The sequence below is a fragment of the Argopecten irradians genome, chromosome 14 (assembly GCF_041381155.1).
Source record: "Argopecten irradians isolate NY chromosome 14, Ai_NY, whole genome shotgun sequence".
Taxonomy (NCBI): Eukaryota; Metazoa; Mollusca; class Bivalvia; order Pectinida; family Pectinidae; genus Argopecten; species Argopecten irradians.
This window is the reverse complement of record NC_091147.1, coordinates 31,882,991-31,906,136: the sequence shown is the minus strand read 5'-3', so window position 1 is coordinate 31,906,136 and position 23,146 is coordinate 31,882,991. Positions and strand designations below refer to the sequence as shown.

Below are 23,146 nucleotides of genomic sequence, written 5' to 3'. Positions count from 1 at the left end.
TGAAACATTGAATAAATCAGAGCATATTCCAAATTTGCCCGTTATCTGTCGGTCAGATTTATCTGATGATTTTGACATCTGGGTTGTACAGACACATAGGATATTTTTAGACAAGCACATGTATGAGTTCTATTAATATAAAAAAAAAGGAATAATCATTTTTTTCAAAACTGTCAATATTTGAACAAAACGTAATGAAAATAAATTAATAAGGAATATGAATGTTTAGTTTGTAGAAATACCATCAAAAACATAATGGGACTTAAAGACAATCAATCTATCATATCTTTTATTCTTCAGATTTGAGAATGTAAATATATACATGTATTACACTCAGGACTAGAGACCTATTATATTCTAGAGGATCACTCAGGACTAGACCTAATTACATTCTAATTTCTAGAGGTTCACTCAGGAGGACTATTGACCTTATTACATTCTAGTAGGGCTGGATCAATATATCGATATACCGATGCGTTAAAGTTTTCTGAAAAGTATTGAATATCGATATACAAACATGCTGTATATATCGCTGTATCGTTTTAACAACTCACCTTCCGTTTTCAATTTCATTATAGAAAGGGTAAATTCCAAAATTTTTTTATTCTAAAACATCATTCAAGTAAGAGCATTTCAATCAAAAAGAAGTGTTTAAAGTCTGTGTCCATTAGATGGATTAGAAATCCTTTTCATAGCTAAGAATATGAATTGACAGAAATTAATCAACACAGATGGTGAACCAAATCAAATGTTTGGTAGGTTTTTTCCAGGTTATAGAATATTTTATCAAAATTGTCTTTTATTGTCACAATATTCAAAACACAGTGGTCAACTGAATTTGGAAAAAAAGAGGTCCAGTACATGTATATTGTCAATACGTATTGTGCATTGTTTCAGTGTATATTCAATATGTATCGTATCGTTTTAGACCTTCCAATACCCAGCCCAACATTCTAGAGGTTCGAACATTCATGAATATAGACCTAATTAGATTCTATAGGTTCACTTAGGACTACAGACCTTATTACATTCTAGAGGTTCACTCATGACTATAGACCTAATTACATTCTAGAAGTTCACTCATGACTATCGACCTAGATTGTAATTACATTCTAGAGGTTCGAACACTCAGGACTAATTACATTACAACCCTACCCCCATTTCTTCCAGTGGTAAGATGGGTCATATTTGACTATTTTTTGAAAACCAAGCCTCAAAAATCTATTCCACATCAATTTATATGTTTTTGCGATATTACATCTGGTTTATGTCTGTTTATTTTTTTTGTTGTTGTCAATTTACGTGGTACATATAGAGGAAGTTGTCAATTTATATATGTGGTACATATAGAGGAATTTGTCAATTTATGTACATGGTACATATAGAGGAAGTTGTCAATTTATGTATGTGGTACATATAGAGGAATTTGTCAATTTATGTACGTGGTACATATAGAGGAATTTGTCAATTTATGTACGTGGTACATATAGAGGAAGTTGTCAATTTATGTACATGGTACATATAGAGGAATTTGTCAATTTATGTACATGGTACATATAGAGGAAGTTGTCAATTTATGTATGTGGTACATATAGAGGAAGTTGTCAATTTATGTACATGGTACATATAGAGGAAGTTGTCAATTTATGTATGTGGTACATATAGAGGAAGTTGTCAATTTATGTACGTGGTACATATAGAGGAATTTGTCAATTTATGTACATGGTACATATAGAGGAAGTTGTCAATTTATGTACATGGTACATATAGAGGAAGTTGTCTATTTATGTATGTGGTACATATAGAGGAAGTTGTCAATTTATGCACATGGTACATATAGAGGAAGTTGTCAATTTATGTACATGGTACATATAGAGGAATTTGCCAATTTATGTACATGGTACATATAGAGGAATTTGCCAATTTATATATGTTGTACATATAGAGGAAGTTGTCAATTTATGTACGTGGTACATATAGAGGAAGTTGTCAATTTATGTACATGGTACATATAGAAGAAGTTGTCAATTTATGTATGTTGTACATAAAGAGGAAGTTGTCAATTTATGTATGTTGTACATATAGAGGAAGTTGTCAATATATGTATGTTGTACATATAGAGGAAGTAGGAAGTGTCAATTTATGTACATGGTACATATAGAGGAAGTTGTTAATTTATGTACGTGGTACATATAGAGGAAGTTGTCAATTTATGTACGTGGTACATATAGAGGAAGTTGTCAATTTATGTACATGGTACATATAGAGGAAGTTGTCAATTTATGTATGTGGTACATATAGAGGAAGTTGTCAATTTATGTATGTGGTACATATAGAGGAATTTGCCAATTTATGTACGTGGTACATATAGAGGAATTTGCCAATTTATATATGTATGTGGTACATACAGCTATGGAGTGTTGGTTGGTATACTGCATCAGAGATTAATACCTATGGATTATGCTAGAAGAAAAATAACCTTCTGGTTTTGATCCAGGAAGCAACAGTACTAACGGTTGTATCTCCATTTGCCCACTTTTTATAATCTGATAATTAGCAGAATGTTGTGACAAGGATTATAGTCTATTTCAGAGAAGCTACTCTGGATTTACCTGTGTTTTTATGGCGTGCAGAACGTTGCAAAATTCAATAAGTGAAATAAAATGTGTAAAGAAAAAGATATGTTTTGTAATATATCGTTATATGTGTTCAATATGTTTCATTTGTGTGTAAAAACAATGAATGTTTGTGTAATTTTTTTAATATTTATATGTAAAAATAATTTTCTTGTTTAATAATTTCTTTGTGTGTGTGTAAAAATATACATTTATATGTGATTTTCACACACAAACATAAAACAAAATCACACACAAATATATATTTTTACACACAAACCATTTTTTCACACACAAATAAAAAAGAATTACAAACAAATATATTTTCACACACACAAAGAAATTTTTTCACACAAATATAAAACAAAATCACACACAAATAGATATTTTTACACACAAACCATTTTTTCACACACAAATTAAAAATGATGAACACATATAACGACATATCATAAACACATTTTTTTTCGCACAAATGTTTTACTTATTGAATTTTGCAACGTTCAGCACACCATAGTGTTTTGCCTGTGAATTTCACCTGTGATACATACTGTACTTATTCCATAAGGGTATCATTTATGTATAACATGTATGGAAATAATATCACATGGAAAAATCTTTTAATTTTTTACCCTTTTTATGATGTCAGTTATGTTCTTGTTTTTTGTATACTTATAAAAAATATATATATATAATAATAATAATATATAATATATAAATAAATAATTAACACATCAAACGAAAAAATTAATATTTGGTCCTAACTTCAAAATTCCTTTCTCTCGATCTTTTTGACAAACATATATATATATGTACATACAATTACATTGAAATACATGTACGTGATATAAATACATAAATGATAACCATACTTGCTATAGTTGTAGTTCAATCAAAATAGACGTTTTTGGATGTCAGCTACATGTATTGAGGTACATCCACATGTAAAATTAGTGGCATTTATCAGAAAATCCACATTCAACATATTTACAAAAAAAAATATGGTAATAATTATGTAATCATACAGTTTATGTTTAGGCCTCTTCTGATTAGAAATCACCTTTGTGAAAATTCTACTGAAATATTTATACTGCAATATATCATCATTTTTAGGAATGCGGTTGAGCCAATTTGGCGACAAAGTACTTTTACGTTCATAATTTGACATTTTCGAACTATCCGAAATATGATGAGGAAAAACGGTATAAAGCTAGTATATTAATAATCCGAAATAAAAGGCCAAAATAAATTCAAAGTAAAATCAAAATCATTTCTATGGAATATATATTCAGCCACTATAGGGCCTTCTTCAGTCCGAAATCAGAAATATGATCTATCATAAAAAATCGGTGTTCGAACTTTCACTAGCTAAACAATTATCTCAATAACATTCACATTCTCTTAAACAATTTTCTATCTGCAGAAGTCTATATTCTCTAGAAATACTTAGGTTTTTATGGTGTGATAAGAGGGATGCGCATTACACATGTATAAAACAAAATTACTTGTCAAATCATGCAAATTCAAATGCAAATGCAAGTTTTTCGGGTTTTCGCTATTACAGTGTAACGTTTAAAACAAAAGATATCTCAATGAATCCAAATATTACATATTGACTAAAAAGTATATTTAATTTATTATATTTAGTAATTATATCAGGTGTGATATTTCAGCGACCATCTGGATTTTTCCAAAAATTAATTTAATTAGATACAAGTACAATATACATTTGTATCTACATGTACATATGATAATTAAAATAACATTTTAATGTACTTTATACATGCTAGGAGTTGTTGTTAAACGTAATCGTAAAGTAAGCTTTAAGTGTAAAAGTCATTTTAAATTTCGCGTTTTTTTCGGTGATACAGAAGGGGGAAATGGGTAGGAGATTTATAATAGTCATTACGCATGCGCATAAGAGCTGCGACAGAGAAACAAAGAGAAGAAGGACGTTTTTCAAGGTCAGTCAGTTTTTTGATTTGTTACGTTTTTAACAAATTGAATTGAAAGAAAATATGGAGAGGATATCGGTGCTTATTATGGGTCATAGTTTCGTGAGACGTTTAGAAGGTCAGATGTCAGGGTCGTGGTATAACCTTGGTTTTGATGAGTCATTAATGGCGATTCATTGTTGTGGTCGGGGTAGCGGTAAAGTAGGTCACCTTCTCCAGTCTGATAGGTCTCGAGCTCTCGCGCGACATCGACCCGCTGTAGTAGTGTTACAGATAGGTGGCAATGACCTTGATTCACCTTTATGCAAGGATCTTTCTGGGCGATTGGCTAGAGATATATTTTCGATCGCATCATGGACTTGTTGCAGAACAACATTGTGGCGTTTTTTATCCCCACCTAGAACCAAATGATGTCTTGTGGGGTCAATTTGTTTTTATATTAACTTGAAAAGTAAATATCTTCAAGTCCGGCGTTTATATTTAATAAACAGCCAATTTCAATCAGAACAAGTCTCTGCTTTGTTTTTGCATGTATTTGGTTCAACAAGCTCGCCCTCACGATTGTCATGTATAAATGATAATTAAAATAACATTTTAATGTACTTTATACATGCTAGGAGTTGTCGTTAAACGTAATCGTAAAGTAAGCTTTAAGTGTAAAAGTCATTTTAAATTTCGCGGTTTTTTCGGTGATACAGAAGGGGGAGATGGGTAGGAGATTTTATCATTTATAATAGTCATTACGCATGCGCATCAGAGCTGCGACAGAGAAACAAAGAGAAGAAGGACGTTTTTCAAGGTCAGTCAGTTTTTTGATTTGTTACGTTTTTAGCAAATTGAATTGAAAGCCGCCTCCACCCCCTCCTCCTTCCAATTTGGTTATTGAGATTCTATATTTTTAATTTTTTTTTTTGTTTTTGTATTTTTTACCATGTTAAGTATTATGTTAATGTGTCTTGTATTATGTGAATGTGTCTATAAAATGGGGCGTTTTTTATCCCCACCTTGAACCAAATGATGTCTTGTGGGGTCAATTTGTTTTTATATTAACTTGAAAAGTAAATATCTTCAAGTCCGGCGTTTATATTTAATAAACAGCCAATTTCAATCAATTTCAATCAGAACAAGTCTCTGCTTTGTTTTTGCATGTATTTGGTTCAACAAGCTCGCCCTCACGACGGTCATGTATAAACACATTTATATTGTTACATGTATCATCCTATAGAGTTAAACAGTATCTTATAATATATTCTCTATATCGATCTGTAGCTACATAAGTGCACATGCCAACATGTATATATATATTACAAGCATTATTGTCTTGACAAAGTCTTTATAATAATGATAGTGGAATATGTGTATTACTAAATACATGTATCACATATTTGCTTTTAACTAATTTTTGAAATTGCAACAGTTAGTTAAAAAAATGTTTTTCTGAATGGTGAAATTTATAAAGATGTAACATATAAGATATTATTTATATTTGTCTGTAAAAATATACAAAGTATTATATAGCACTGTACTGTATACATGCATGTATATTGGTATCTCTCTATTTCCCCACTTTTGACTAACTATAGTAGCTCAGGTAACCGAACACAGGTAAGCACAGGTAAAAATTAATATGGAACTGACAGTAATTGGTTTTCAATTGTTCTCCTATACCAACACTTTTTAGGTCATCTGACCGAAGGTCAGGATGACCTATTGTCATCGTGTTTCGTCCGTCGTCGTGCGCCGTGCGCCGTCCGCCGTGCGCCGTGCGTCGTGCGTAAGACTATTTATACAAAAGCCTACTCCTCCTTCATCCTTTGATGGATTTCATCCATATTTGGTTTGAAGCATCATTAGGGAAGGACAATCATATTTTATATAAATGAGCCTGGTCCGACCCCTAGGGGCTGAGGGGTGGGGCACCAAAAGGGCAAATTTTCTTATTTTAAGCTTTAAAATCCTACTCCTCCTTCATCCTTGGATGGATTTCATCCATATTTGGTGTGAAACTTCATTGGGGAAGGACAATCATATTTTATATAAATGAGCTTGGTCCGACCCCTAGGGTCAGAGGGGCAGGGCCTCAAAAGGGCAAATTTTCTTAATTTTAGCTTTAAAATCCTACTCCTCCTTCATCCTTGGATGGATTTCATCCATATTTGGTGTGAAACTTCATTAGGAAAGGACAATCATATTTTATATAAATGAGCCTGGTCCGACCCCTAGGGTCAGAGGGGCGGGGCCCCAAAAGGGCGAATTTTCTTATTTTAGCTTTAAAATCCTACTCCTCCTTTATCCTTGGATGGATTTCATCCATATTTGGTGTGAAACATTATTGATGAAGGACAATCATATTTTATATAAATGAGCTTGGTCCGACCCCTAGGGGCTGAATGGTGGGGCCCCAAAAGGGCAAATTTTCTTAATTTTAGCTTTAAAAACCTACTCCTCCTTCATCCTTGGATGGATTTCATCCATATTTGGTGTGAAACATTATTTGGGACGGACAATCATATTTTATATAAATGAGCGTGGTCCAACCCCTAGGGGCTGAGGGGTGGGGCCCCCAAAGGGCAAATTTTCTTAATTTTAGCTTTAAAATCCTACTCCTCCTTATTTGGATGGATTTCATCTATATTTAGTGTAAAACATTATTGGGGAAGGATAATCATATTTGATGTAAATGAGCGTGGTCCAACCCCTAGGGGCTGAGGGGTGGGGCCCCAAATGGGCAAATTTTCTTAATTTTAGCTTTAAAATCCTACTCCTCCTTCATCCTTGGATGGATTTCATCCATATTTGGTGTGAAACATCATTGGGGACGGACAATCATATTTGATATAAATGAGCCTGGTCCGACCCCTAGGGGCTGAGAGGTGGGGCCCCAAATGGGGAAATTTTCTTGATTTTAGCTTTAAAATCCTACTCCTCCTCCATCCTTGGATGAATTTTATCCATATTTGGTGTGAAGCATCATTGGGGAAACACAATTATATTTTATATAAATGAGTCTGGTATGAACCCTAGGAACTGAGGGGTGGGGCCCCAAAAGGGCAAATTTTCTTAATTTTAGCTGGCTCACTTCCTGTTTTAAGGTTTCAGTCTCCGATCTCAATGAAAATTGGTCTATAGGGGTTTTAATTGATGCCGAATAACATGCAAACATTTTCGTAAAGATTTTGGTATTCCAAGATGGCCGCTGGCCCACTTCCTGTTTTAAGGTTTCAGTCTCCGATCTCAATGAAAATTGGTCTATAGGGGTTTTAATTGATGCCGAACAACATGCAAACATTTTCGTAAAGATTTTGGTATTCCAAGATGGTTGCTGTCCCACTTCCTGTTTTAAGGTTTCAGTCTCCGATCTCAATGAAAATTGGTCTATAGGGGTTTTAATTGATGCCGAACAACATGCAAACATTTTCGTAAAGATTTTGGTATTCCAAGATGGCCGCTGGCCCACTTCCTGTTTTAAGGTTTCAGTCTCCGATCTCAATGAAAATTGGTCTATAGGGGTTTTAATTGATGCCAAACAACATGCAAAAAATTTCTTAAAGATTTTGGTATTCCAAGATGGCCGCTGGCCCACTTCCTGTTTTAAGGTTTCAGTCTCTGATCTTAATGAAAATTGGTCTATAGTGGTTTTAATTGATTCAGAAGGGGGAACTTTAGGTAATGACAATCATATTTTATAAAGGACCGAGGTAAGACCCATGGGGATAGTATGACTGCGGTCCAAAATGGGAGCTTTGCTGAAATTTGGCTTTAAAATCTGACTCCTCCTTATATTAATCCTTGAATGGGTTTCAACCATATTTGGATGAAAGGCTATCAAGTTTGTCCAACAAATGACATTTACCTTTTTCAGAAACTTACATATTCAACTAAGGAGTTCCTTGTATTGTTTATATTAATCGTTAACCAATACTTTATACTGTGACTTTGTTGTTTTGTGCCATGAGTCAGATGACCGTTAAGGCCCATGGGCCTCTTGTCTTTGTTCTCTAAAGAGTGGGCAAATGGAGAACACACCGTACTAACAACCTTTATTGCACAAACAAGTGATCAAATTGATAAAATAATTTTATACAGTCTTACATGGGTGCATGTTAATTGGACAAGGATATCTCATCCTGAGTTCAAAGATTGTAGTCAATTCAATTCAATTCTTTTATTACTTTAGGCTTTACAGCCCATCAGTACAAAATACAACATTTTTACAGAGCAAGCACTGCATTAAAGCAGTGTAGAGAGGACAGGTTACATGTACACATGTATAATATAATATGGACAGTTTTTTTTTAGCCCACCATCATCAGATGGTGGGCTATTCAAATCGCTTTTTGTCCGTGGTCTGTCCCTCCGTCTGTCCGTCCGTCCGTTAACAATTCTTGCTATCGCTATTTCTCAGAAAGTACTGAAGGGATCTGTCTCAAAATTCATATGAAGGTTCCCCTAGGGCCCTAGTTGTGCATATTGCATTTTGGGACGGATCAGTCAACAAGATGGCCGCCAGGCAGCCATCTTTGATTTTGATAGTTAAAGTTTGTTATCGCTATTTCTCAGAAAGTACTGAAGGGATCTATCTCAAATTTCATATGTAGGTTCTCCTAGGGACCTAGTTATGCTTATTGCGTTTTGGGACTGATATGTCAACAAGATGGCTGTCAGGCGGCCATCTTGGATTTTGATAGTTAAAGTTTGTTATCGCTATTTCTCAGAAAGTACTGAAGGGATCTGTCTCAAATTTCATATGTAGGTTCCCCTAGAGACCTAGTTATGCATATTGCATTTTGGGATCGATCGGTCAACAAGATGGCCGCCAGGCGGCTATCTTGGATTTTGATAGTTAAAGTTTGTTATCGCTATTTCTCAGAAAATGCTGAAGGGATCTTTCTCAAATTTCATATGTATGTTCCCCTAGGGCCCTTGTTGTGCATATTGCGTTTTCGGACCGATCGGTGAACAAGATGGCCACCATGCAGCCATCTTGGATTTTGATATTTAAAGTTTGGTATCGCTATTTCTCAGAAAGTACTGAAGGGATCTGTCTCAAATTTCATTTGTAGGTTCTCCTAGGGACCTAGTTGTGCATATTGCATTTTGGGACAGATAGGTCAACAAGATGGCCACCAGGCGGCCATCATTGATTTTGACAGCTAAAGTTTGTTATCGCTATTTCTCAGAAAGTACTAAAGGGATCTGCGTCAAATTTCATATGTAGGTTCAAATTCCCCTAGGAACCTGGCTGTGCATATTGCCTTTTGGGACTGATCAGTCAACAAGATGGCCACCAGGCAGCCATCTTGGATTTTGATATTTAAAGTTTGTTATCGCTATTTCTCAGAAAGTACTGAAGGGATCTGTCTCAAATTTCATATGTAGGTTCCCCTAGAGACCTAGTTATGCATATTGCATTTTGGGATCGATCGGTCAACAAGATGGCCGCCAGGCGGCTATCTTGGATTTTGATAGTTAAAGTTTGTTATCGCTATTTCTCAGAAAATGCTGAAGGGATCTTTCTCAAATTTCATATGTATGTTCCCCTAGGGCCCTTGTTGTGCATATTGCGTTTTCGGACCGATCGGTGAACAAGATGGCCGCCATGCAGCCATCTTGGATTTTGATATTTAAAGTTTGGTATCGCTATTTCTCAGAAAGTACTGAAGGGATCTGTCTCAAATTTCATTTGTAGGTTCTCCTAGGGACCTAGTTGTGCATATTGCATTTTGGGACAGATAGGTCAACAAGATGGCCACCAGGCGGCCATCATTGATTTTGACAGCTAAAGTTTGTTATCGCTATTTCTCAGAAAGTACTAAAGGGATCTGCGTCAAATTTCATATGTAGGTTCAAATTCCCCTAGGAACCTGGCTGTGCATATTGCCTTTTGGGACTGATCAGTCAACAAGATGGCCACCAGGCAGCCATCTTGGATTTTGATATTTAAAGTTTGTTATCGCTATTTCTCAGAAAGTATTGAATGGATCATTCTCAAATTTCACATGTAGGTTCCCCTAGGGCTCTAGATGTGCATATTGCAATTTGGGACTGATCATCAACAAGATGACTGCCAAGGAACCATCTTGGATTTTGATAGTTGAAGTTTGTTACTGCTATTTCTCAGAAAGTACTGAAGCGATCTGTCTCAAATTTTATGTGTAGTATATGTTTGAAAAAGTTTAAAAAGTATAGAAAAGATCCATCTTTCCATTGTCAGACATAGATCATTCTTTGGTGGGCACCAAGATCCCTCTGGGATCTCTTGTTTTTTAAATTTTTTCATGGCAATGAATTTCTCCTTATTTGATAAGCCTCGTAAATGTATTTACTTAACATAGACAAATCTTTCAAATTAGTTGAGCTTAGTAATTGTATCATTTTAAACACTGATGGTTTTTTCCAATAATATAGTTTAATTCGTTTTGAACGAATATCATGGAAAGTTGGACATATAAATAAAAAATGGTATTCATCTTCAACATCAACAGAGTTACAGATCCTGCAAAATCGCTCATTTCTAACAATATTTCTATATCTTCCTGATTCAATATTTAGCGAGTGAGCTGATAATCTCAACCTAGTAAGGGCAATTCTATTACCCTTTGATATATATTTACTCAAATAAAACTGTAATGATAATCCATCAACTAATTGTCTGTACAGATGACATTTCGTAGAGTTCTCTGATAAAGAATAATACTTTGGAGCGCATTGTCAAAAATTCTTTGTTTAATATATGGTAAATCTACAGAAATATCCAAAATGTTTTGGTTTAACCATACATCACCAAGACCGAGTGAAAAAAGTTTATCTTTCACAAAAGTTACCCAATTAAAAACCCTATTACGTCTAGGCAACAACATTAACTCCTGGTAAGCTGTACGTAGTAAACAATTACTACTATTCAGAAGTTTAAACCAGTACTTAATCACATTATAATAGTGTGTATACACTAAAGGAAATCTACCTAATTCAAAATATATCATGATATTACATGTAGATTTTTTAACACTTAAAATCTTTTTACAAAATTCCAGTTGTACTTTCTCAATCTCACTACCATTACTAGGTCCCCATACTTCAGATGAATAACAAAGTATGCTGCCAACATAAGTATCAAAAAGCTTAATTAAAGTATGGCAATTTAAATTCATCTTTTTACACTTTGACAGTAAAGTAAAGACTGCCTTTCGGCCTTGAGCAGCAAGCTGTTTTAATCCAATATTAAATTTATTATTATACTTGAAAACAAACCCACGTAGGTTAACTGTTCCACTACCTCTAACGCCTTTCCATCAAAAAACCACACTTCATCATTTGGGAGGTGACCTCCATTTCTAAATACAACAATTTTAGTTTTGTCAGTATTTACTGAGAGCTTCCATGTGCTAGCATAGTCAAATAACCTATTCAGCATATCTTGTAATTAATAATGTAAATCTTTAACTGATTCAGCAATTAGTACAAGATCATCTGCATACATCAATAAAAACAAGCTTAGTTCACCAAAAAGATATGGCTTAATACTGTTATTAATAAAATCATTCTCAAAATCATTTACATACAACGAAAAACATAATTGGGGATAAAATTTCCCCTTGGGCGAGCCCGAGATTATTTTTAAAACATTCTGAGCATTTCCCTTTTGAGGAGATACATGTCTTAACTTTTTTATACATGGATATTAATAATGATAACAATTTACCACGAATTCAACAGTTTGCAACGATCAACAGAGTCGAAAGCTTGCTGAGCTGACCAGCTTTCTGTCACTATTAACACATTACATTTTGTCTGGCTTAAACTTCTATATGGCCTCCATAAACATGCATGTGTGATAGCTTAAAGATCAGAGAGGTATACATAAGTATTTATATGTACGATAAAGAAATTTTTCATTATCCCTGTTTTGTAGATTTTTAAAAGTGCATGGATTATGAATTCTGTACAGTATGATAGGTTACTGATGAATAGGTTTGCTGAATACATATAAATCTGGATAAAAGATCTATAGCTGGAGCCTTGTACAGGAATGTAATATATAAAATGTAAAAAGATCTATAGCTGGAGCACTGTACAGGAATGTAATATATAAAATGTAAAAAGATCTATAGCTGGAGCCTTGTACAGGAATGTAATATATAAAATGTAAAAAGATCTATAGCTGGAGCACTGTACAGGAATGTAATATATAAAATGTAAAAAGATCTATAGCTGGAGCCTTGTACAGGAATGTAATATATAAAATGTAAAAAGATCTATAGCTGGAGCCTTGTACAGGAATGTAATATATAAAATGTAAAAAGATCTATAGCTGGAGCACTGTACAGGAATGTAATATATAAAATGTAAAAAGATCTATAGCTGGAGCCTTGTACAGGAATGTAATATATAAAATGTAAAAAGATCTATAGCTGGAGCCTTGTACAGGAATGTAATATATAAAATGTAAAAAGATCTATAGCTGGAGCACTGTACAGGAATGTAATATATAAAATGTAAAAAGATCTATAGCTGGAGCACTGTACAGGAATGTAATATATAAAATGTAAAAAGATCTATAGCTGGAGCGCTAGCCTTGTACAGGAATGTAATATATAAAATGTAAAAAGATCTATAGCTGGAGCACTGTACAGGAATGTAATATATAAAATGTAAAAAGATCTATAGCTGGAGCCTTGTACAGGAATGTAATATATAAAATGTAAAAAGATCTATAGCTGGAGCACTGTACAGGAATGTAATATATAAAATGTAAAAAGATCTATAGCTGGAGCACTGTACAGGAATGTAATATATAAAATGTAAAAAGATCTATAGCTGGAGCCTTGTACAGGAATGTAATATATAAAATGTAAAAAGATCTATAGCTGGAGCACTGTACAGGAATGTAATATATAAAATGTAAAAAGATCTATAGCTGGAGCACTGTACAGGAATGTAATATATAAAATGTAAAAAGATCTATAGCTGGAGCACTGTACAGGAATGTAATATATAAAATGTAAAAAGATCTATAGCTGGAGCCTTGTACTGGAATGTAATATATAAAATGTAAAAAGATCTATAGCTGGAGCCTTGTACTGGAATGTAATATATAAAATGTAAAAAGATCTATAGCTGGAGCCTTGTACAGGAATGTAATATATAAAATGTAAAAAGATCTAAAGCTGGAGCACTGTACAGGAATGTAATATATAAAATGTAAAAAGATCTGTAGCTGGAGCACTGTACAAGAATGTAATATATAAAATGTAAAAAGATCTATAGCTGGAGCACTGTACAGGAATGTAATATATAAAATGTAAAAAGATCTATAGCTGGAGCACTGTACAGGAATGTAATATATAAAATGTAAAAAGATCTATAGCTGGAGCACTGCACAGGAATGTAATATATAAAATGTAAAAAGATTGTGCTTTATTTATCCATAACTTTAAAGAGCTATGTGCACATAGGTAATTTACATGTGAAATATAAGATATAGTCTTATCTGTCTAATGTATACAGTTTGTGAAGCCAGTGTAACTTTATACAGATCTATATGACAAAAAGTTCCATACTTTCTGCAGTTAGTAAGGATAGATAGAAATTTCACCTATAACACAGTAGCAATGTTATATTATTAAATTCATTATATAGAGTTTAATAAGGGCTTATTTTTTTACATGCCATTATTATGAAATTTTAGTACTACCTCTATAAGGTATCTGCTTCTTTTCTTACCTAATGTCAGTATATGAGGTGGAGGACGAGGTCCTCTTTTAAAAACAATGTGAGTTTTATAATGATTAACTGTGGTCTCTTTTAGTTGAGGCTCAGAAATATGTCTATTTTGATAGTATCTAAATAATTTTTAACATAATGTGGCTATATTTGTATCTTTTAGTGTGTAACATTTTAGACTACTCTGTTTTATTAGCTCACCTGGCCCGAAGGGCCGGTGAGCTTATGTCATGGCGCGGCGTCCGTCGTCCGTCCGTCCGTCCATCCGTCAACATTTCCTTTAAATCGCTAATAGTCATAGATTTCTGCATGGTTTGTAACCAAATTTGGCCACAAACATCCTTGTTTGAGGGGGAACAGAACTTGTATAAATTTTGGCTCTGACCCCCTGGGGGCAGGAGGGGCGGGGCCCAATAGGGGAAATAGAGGTAAATCCTTTAAATCGCTACTTGTCCCAGAATTTTGCATGGATTGTAACCAAAATTAGCCACAAACATCCTTGGGGGAAGGGGAACAGAACTTGTATAAATTTTGGCTCTGATCCCCCAGGGGCAGGAGGGGCAGGGCCCAATAGGGGAAATAGAGGTAAATCCTTTAAATCGCTACTTGTCATAGAGTTCTGAATGGAATGTAACCAAATTTGGCCACAAACATTCTTGGGGGAAGGGGAACAGAACTTGTATAAATTTTGGCTCTGGTCCCCCGGGGGCAGGAGGGGCGGGGCCCAATAGGGGAAATAGAGGTAAATCCTTTAAATCGCTACTTGTCATAGAGTTCTGCATGGAATGTAACCAAATTTGGCCACAAACATCCTTGTGGGGGGGGAACAGAACTTGTATAAATTTTGGCTCTGACCCCCCGGGGGCAGGAGGGGCGGGGCCCAATAGGGGAAATAGAGGTAAATCCTTTAAATCGCTACTTGTCCAGAGTTTTGCATGGATTGTAACCAAATTTAGCCACAAACATCCTTGGGGGAAGGGGAACAGAACTTGTATAAATTTTGGCTCTGATCCCCCCGGGGCAGGAGGGGCGGGGGCCCAATAGGGGAAATAGAGGTAAATCCTTTAAATCGCTACTTGTCCTAGAGTTTTGAATGGATTGTAACCAAATTTGGCCACAAACATTCTTGGGGGAAGGGGAACAGAACTTGTATAAATTTTGGCTCTGGTCCCCCGGGGGCAGGAGGGGCGGGGCCCAATAGGGGAAATAGAGGTAAATCCTTTAAATCGCTACTTGTCCTAGAGTTCTGCATGGATTGTAACCAAATTTGGCCACAAACATCCTTTGGGGAGTGGGAACAGAACTTGTATAAATTTTGGCTCTGACCCCCCGGGGGGAAGGAGGGGCGGGGCCCAATAGGGGAAATAGAGGTAAATCCTTTAAATCGCTACTTGTCCTAGAGTTCTGCATGGATTGTAACCAAATTTGGCCACAAACATCCTTTGGGGAAGGGGAACAGAACTTGTATAAATTTTGGCTCTTGTCCCCCGGGGGCAGGAGGGGCGGGGTCCAATAGGGGAAATAGAGGTAAATCCTTTAAATCGCTACTAGTCATAGAGTTCTGCATGGATTGTAACCAAATTTGGCCACAAACATCCTTTGGGGAAGGGGAACAGAACTTGTATAAATTTTGGCTCTTGTCCCCCGGGGGCAGGAGGGGCGGGGTCCAATAGGGGAAATAGAGGTAAATCCTTTAAATCGCTACTAGTCATAGAGTTCTACATGGATTGTAACCAAATTCGGCCACAAACATCCTTGGGGGAAGGGGAACAGAACTTGTATAAATTTTGGCTCTGGCCCAAATTTTGGCTCTGGCCCCCCCCCGGGGGCTGGAGGGGCGGGGCCCAATAGGGGAAATAGAGGTAAATTCTATAAATCGTTACTTGTCCTAGAGTTTTGCATGGATTGTAACCAAATTTGGCCACAAACATCCTTGGGGGAAGGGGAACAGAACTTGTATAAATTTTGGCTCTGACCCCCCGGGGGCAGTAGGGGGGGCCCAATAGGGGAAATAGAGGTAAATCCTTTAAATCGCTACTTGTCATAGAGTTCTGAATGGAATGTAACCAAATTTGGCCACAAACATCCTTTGGGGAAGGGGATCAGAACTTGTATAAATTTTGGCTCTGGTCCCCCAGGGGCAGGAGGGGCGGGGTCCAATAGGGGAAATAGAGGTAAATCCTTTAAATCGCTACTAGTCATAGAGTTCTACATGGATTGTAACCAAATTCGGCCACAAACATCCTTGGGGGAAGGGGAACAGAACTTGTATAAATTTTGGCTCTGGCCCCCCCGGGGGCTGGAGGGGAGGGGCCCAATAGGGGAAATAGAGGTAAATTCTATAAATCGCTACTTGTCCTAGAGTTTTGCATGGATTGTAACCAAATTTGGCCACAAACATCCTTGGGGGAAGGGGAACAGAACTTGTATAAATTTTGGCTCTGATCCCCCGGGGGCAGGAGGGGCAGGGCCCAATAGGGGAAATAGAGGTAAATCCTTTAAATCGCTACTAGTCATAGAGTTCTGCATGAATTGTAACCAAATTTGGCCACAAACATCCTTTTTGGAAGGGGAACAGAACTTGTATAAATTTTGGCTCTGGCCCCCCAGGGGCAGGACAGGTGGGGCCCAATAGGGGAAATAGAGGTAAATCCTATAAATCAGCTTTTGTCCTAGAGTTTTGCTTGGATTGTGACCAAATTTGGCCATAAACATCCTTGGGGGAAGGGGAACAGAACTTGTATAAATTTTTGCTCTGACCCCCTGGGTGCAGGAGGGGTGTGGCCCATAAGGGGATTTAGAGGTTAATAATAAAATTCCTTCAGAAAAGAAACAATGAACCTGTATTCAGAACATTACTTGGCATTACAAACCAGGTGAGCGATACAGGCCCTCTGGGCCTCTTGTATGTAATTACACTATATACGTGTATAGTGTCTCAGTAAGCCATCATTAGCTAAACATAACTTACATTTGTTAAGTAGTACTTTTATAGAATGTATTTACGTTGTTTGACACTTTTGACGATTGTGTGGTTGATGAATGGAATATAATGTGACTGAGTGGGGTGTGTTGCTCAATATCTTTGGCAGCATGCTTCAGTGAGATAGCACTTTATAAAAGAGATAGAGTTGCTCTATCACAAACAGACATTACATGAATACACCACAACCTCCCAAAACATACTACCACAAGCATACACAACACTAATACACCACAACCTCCCAAAACATGCTACCACAAGCATACACAACACTAATACACCACAACCTCCCAAAACATGCTACCACAAGCATACACAACACTAATACACCACAACCTCCCAAAACATACTACCACAAGCATACACAACACTAATACACCACAACCTCCCAAAACATGCTACCACAAGCATACACAACACATAATAATACACCAAAACCTCCCAAAACATACTACCACAAGCATACACAACACTAATACACCACAACCTCCCAAAACATGCTACCACAAGCATACACAACACTAATACACCACAACCTCCCAAAACATGCTACCACAAGCATACACAACACTAATATACCACAACCTCCCAAAACATACTACCACAAGCATACACAACACTAATATACCACAACCTCCCAAAACATGCTACCACAAGCATACACAACACTAATATACCACAACCTCCCAAAACATGATATCACAAGCATACACAACACTAATATACCACAACCTCCCAAAACATGATATCACAAGCATACACAACACTAATACACCACAACCTCCCAAAACATGCTACCACAAGCATACACAACACTAATACACCACAACCTCCCAAACATGCTACCACAAGCATACACAACACTAATATACCACAACCTCCCAAAACATGCTACCACAAGCATACACAACACTAATACACCACAACCTCCCAAAACATACAACCACAAGCATACACAACACTAATACACCACAACCTCCCAAAACATGCTACCACAAGCATACACAACACTAATATACCACAACCTCCCAAAACATACTACCACAAGCATACACAACACTAATACACCACAACCTCCCAAAACATGCATACACAACACTAATACACCACAACCTCCCAAAACATACTACCACAAGTATACACAACACTAATATACCACAACCTCCCAAAACATGCTACCACAAGCATACACAACACTAATACACCACAACCTCCCAAAACATGCATACACAACACTAATACACCACAACCTCCCAAAACATACTACCACAAGCATACACAACACTAATACACCACAACCTCCCAAAACATGCATACACAACACTAATATACCACAACCTCCCAAAACATGCTACCACAAGCATACACAACACTAATACACCACAACCTCCCAAAACATGCATACACAACACTAATACACCACAACCTCCCAAAACATACTACCACAAGCATACACAACACTAATACACCACAACCTCCCAAAACATGCTACCACAAGCATACACAACACTAATATACCACAACCTCCCAAAACATGCTACCACAAGCATACACAACACTAATACACCACAACCTCCCAAAACATGCTACCACAAGCATACACAACACTAATACACCACAACCTCCCAAAACATGCTACCACAAGCATACACAACACTAATACACCACAACCTCCCAAAACATACTACCACAAGCATACACAACACTAATATACCACAACCTCCCAAAACATGCATACACAACACTAATACACCACAACCTCCAAAAACATACCACCACAAGCATACACAACACTAATACACCACAACCTCCCAAAACATACTACCACAAGCATACACAACACTAATACACCACAACCTCCCAAAACATACTACCACAAGCATACACAACACTAATACACCACAACCTCCCAAAACATGCTACCACAAGCATACACAACACTAATACACCACAACCTCCCAAAACATACTACCACAAGCATACACAACACTAATACACCACAACCTCCCAAAACATGCTACCACAAGCATACACAACACTAATACACCACAACCTCTCAAAACATACTACCACAAGCATACACAACACTAACACACCACAACCTCCCAAAACATACTACAACAAGCATACACAACACTTATACACCACAACCTCCCAAAACGTACTACCACAAGCATACACAACACTAATACACCACAACCTCCCAAAACATGCTACCACAAGCATACACAACACTAATACACCACAACCTCCCAAAACATGCTACCACAAGCATACACAACACTCGTATCTCACAGCCTCCCAAAACATACTACCACAAGCATACACAACACTAATACACCACAACCTCCCAAAACATGCTACCACAAGCATACACAACACTAATACACCACAACCTCCCAAAACATACTACCACAAGCATACACAACACTAATACACCACAACCTCCCAAAACATGCTACCACAAGCATACACAACACTAATATACCACAACCTCCCAAAACATACTACCACAAGCATACACAACACTAATACACCACAACCTCCCAAAACATGCTACCACAAGCATACACAACACTAATATACCACAACCTCCCAAAACATGCTACCACAAGCATACACAACACTAATACACCACAACCTCCCAAAACATGCTACCACAAGCATACACAACACTAATATACCACAACCTCCCAAAACATGCTACCACAAGCATACACAACACTAATACACCACAACCTCCCAAAACATGCATACACAACACTAATACACCACAACCTCCCAAAACATACTACCACAAGCATACACAACACTAATACACCACAACCTCCCAAAACATGCATACACAACACTAATACACCACAACCTCCCAAAACATACTACCACAAGCATACACAACACTAATATACCACAACCTCCCAAAACATGCTACCACAAGCATACACAACACTAATACACCACAACCTCCCAAAACATACCACCACAAGCATACACAACACTAATATACCACAACCTCCCAAAACATACTACCACAAGCATACACAACACTAATACACCACAACCTCCCAAAACATGCTACCACAAGCATACACAACACTAATACACCACAACCTCCCAAAACATGCTACCACAAGCATACACAACACTAATACACCACAACCTCCCAAAACATACTACCACAAGCATACACAACACTAATACACCACAACCTCCCAAAACATGCTACCACAAGCATACACAACACTAATACACCATAACCTCTCAAAACATACTACCACAAGCATACACAACACTAATACACCACAACCTCCCAAAACATACTACCACAAGCATACACAACACTAATTTACCACAACCTCCCAAAACATTCTACCACTAGCATACACAACACTAATACACCACAACCTCCCAAAACATGCATACACAACACTAATACACCACAACCTCCCAAAACATACTACCACAAGCATACACAACACTAATACACCACAACCTCCCAAAACATGCATACACAACACTAATACACCACAACCTCCCAAAACATACTACCACAAGCATACACAACACTAATATACCACAACCTCCCAAAACATGCATACACAACACTAATACACCACAACCTCCCAAAACATACCACCACAAGCATACACAACACTAATATACCACAACCTCCCAAAACATACTACCACAAGCATACACAACACTAATACACCACAACCTCCCAAAACATGCTACCACAAGCATACACAACACTAATACACCACAACCTCCCAAAACATGCTACCACAAGCATACACAACACTAATACACCACAACCTCCCAAAACATACTACCACAAGCATACACAACACTAATACACCACAACCTCCCAAAACATGCTACCACAAGCATACACAACACTAATACACCACAACCTCTCAAAACATACTACCACAAGCATACACAACACTAATACACCACAACCTCCCAAAACATACTACCACAAGCATACTCAACACTTATACACCACAACCTCCCAAAACATACTACCACAAGCATACACAACACTAATACACCACAACCTCCCAAAACATGCTACCACAAGCATACACAAAACTAATATACCACAACCTCCCAAAACATACTACCACAAGCATACACAACACTAATATACCACAACCTCCCAAAACATGCTATCACAAGCATACACAACACTTATACACCACAACCTCCCAAAACATACTACCACAAGCATATACAACACTAATATACCACAACCTCCCAAAACATACTACCACAAGCATACACAACACTAATACACGACAACCTCTCAAAACATGCTACCACAAGCATACACAACACTAATATACCACAACCTCCCAAAACATGCTACCACAAGCATACACAACACTAATATACCACAACCTCCCAAAACATGCATACACAACACTAATACACCACAACCTCCCAAAACATAATACCACAAGCATACACAACTCTTATATACCACAGCCTCCCAAAACAATCTATCACAAGGAGACATTACATTAACATACCACAACCTCCCAAAACATACTAACACACACATTCACAACACTTATATACCACAGCCTCCCAAAACATACTACCACAAGCATACACAACACAAATATACCACAGCCCCCCAAAACAATATATCACAAGGAGACATTACATTAACATGCTGCAGCCTCTGAAAACACACTATCACAAGTAGACACAGCACAAATATACGACAGCCTCCATAAACACAATATCACATTGACACACAACATTAACATACCACAGCCTCCCAAAACATACTATCACAAGGAGACTTAACATTAACATACCACAACCTCCCAAAACACACTATCACAAAGAGACATTACATGAATATACCACAACCTCCCAAAACACACAGATATTCTCACAACATTTGAATACAGAGTTACAGAGGGGTTGGTCTTCCTTAGCTATTAATGTGTTATGTGATGACCTGTCATCTATATGATTTAATTAACAGAAAATTAATTGCTTCATACATATCAGTGACTTTATATATAATTACTTACCATAGAGATAAATGTTTGAAAAATTCTATCTGAATCTTTTAAAAGGATTATCTGTGTTTTGAAATTTCAATCAAAGTGTTCTCGTCAGTTAACTTTTACAGAATGTATATATAAAGTCAATGACAACATGAAGTGAATCCTCTATATAAAGTTAGATGTTCTGCATAAATTAATTGTTTAAAATTTTCACTTTTTTACATTTTCAGACAACTTTGAAAATTATCAGACACGGTATTCCATCAAAGAAAAGCTGTCTTACAAGGCAGCGCCCTATTCTCCTTCATCACACTAACTTGCCGGCCACCTGCCAGCTGTTCCTAGGAATGACTGATTGGCGGGCATTTGTATATGGAGGTCTGGCGTCAATGACCGCTGAGTTGGGTATGTATTTTCTCAAGTTACATCCGTGTCAATGACCGATGAGTTGGGTATTTATCTTCTCAAGTCACATCCGTGTCAATGACTGCTAAGTTGGGTATTTATTTTCTCAAGTCCCATCCGTGTCAATGTCCGCTGAGTTGGGTATTTATTTTTTCAAGTCACATCTATGTCAATGACCGCTGAGTTGGGTATGTATCTTCTCAAGTCACATCTGTGTCAATGACCGCTGAGTTGGGTATTTATCTTCTCAAGTCACATCCGTGTCAATGACCGCTGAGTTGGGTATTTATTTTCTCAAGTCACATCTGTGTCAATAACCGCTGAGTTGGGTATGTATCTTCTCAAGTCACATCTGTGTCAATAACCGCTGAGTTGGGTATGTATCTTCTCAAGTCACATCTGTGTCAATGACCGCTGAGTTGGGTATTTATTTTCTCA

General features: G+C 36.9%; 1 protein-coding gene across 1 annotated transcript in view; it reads left to right on the top strand.

The window, feature by feature from the left end:
• LOC138308047 (kidney mitochondrial carrier protein 1-like) overlaps window positions 1–23,146 on the top strand; it is a 108,352-nt gene that overhangs the window by 1,302 nt on the left and 83,904 nt on the right. Inside the window, exon 2 of the mRNA XM_069248992.1 lies at window positions 22,534–22,708. Within this exon, the coding sequence (XP_069105093.1) occupies window positions 22,651–22,708 (58 nt within the window). The 5' untranslated portion in view covers window positions 22,534–22,650. The remainder of the gene's footprint in view (window positions 1–22,533; window positions 22,709–23,146) is intronic.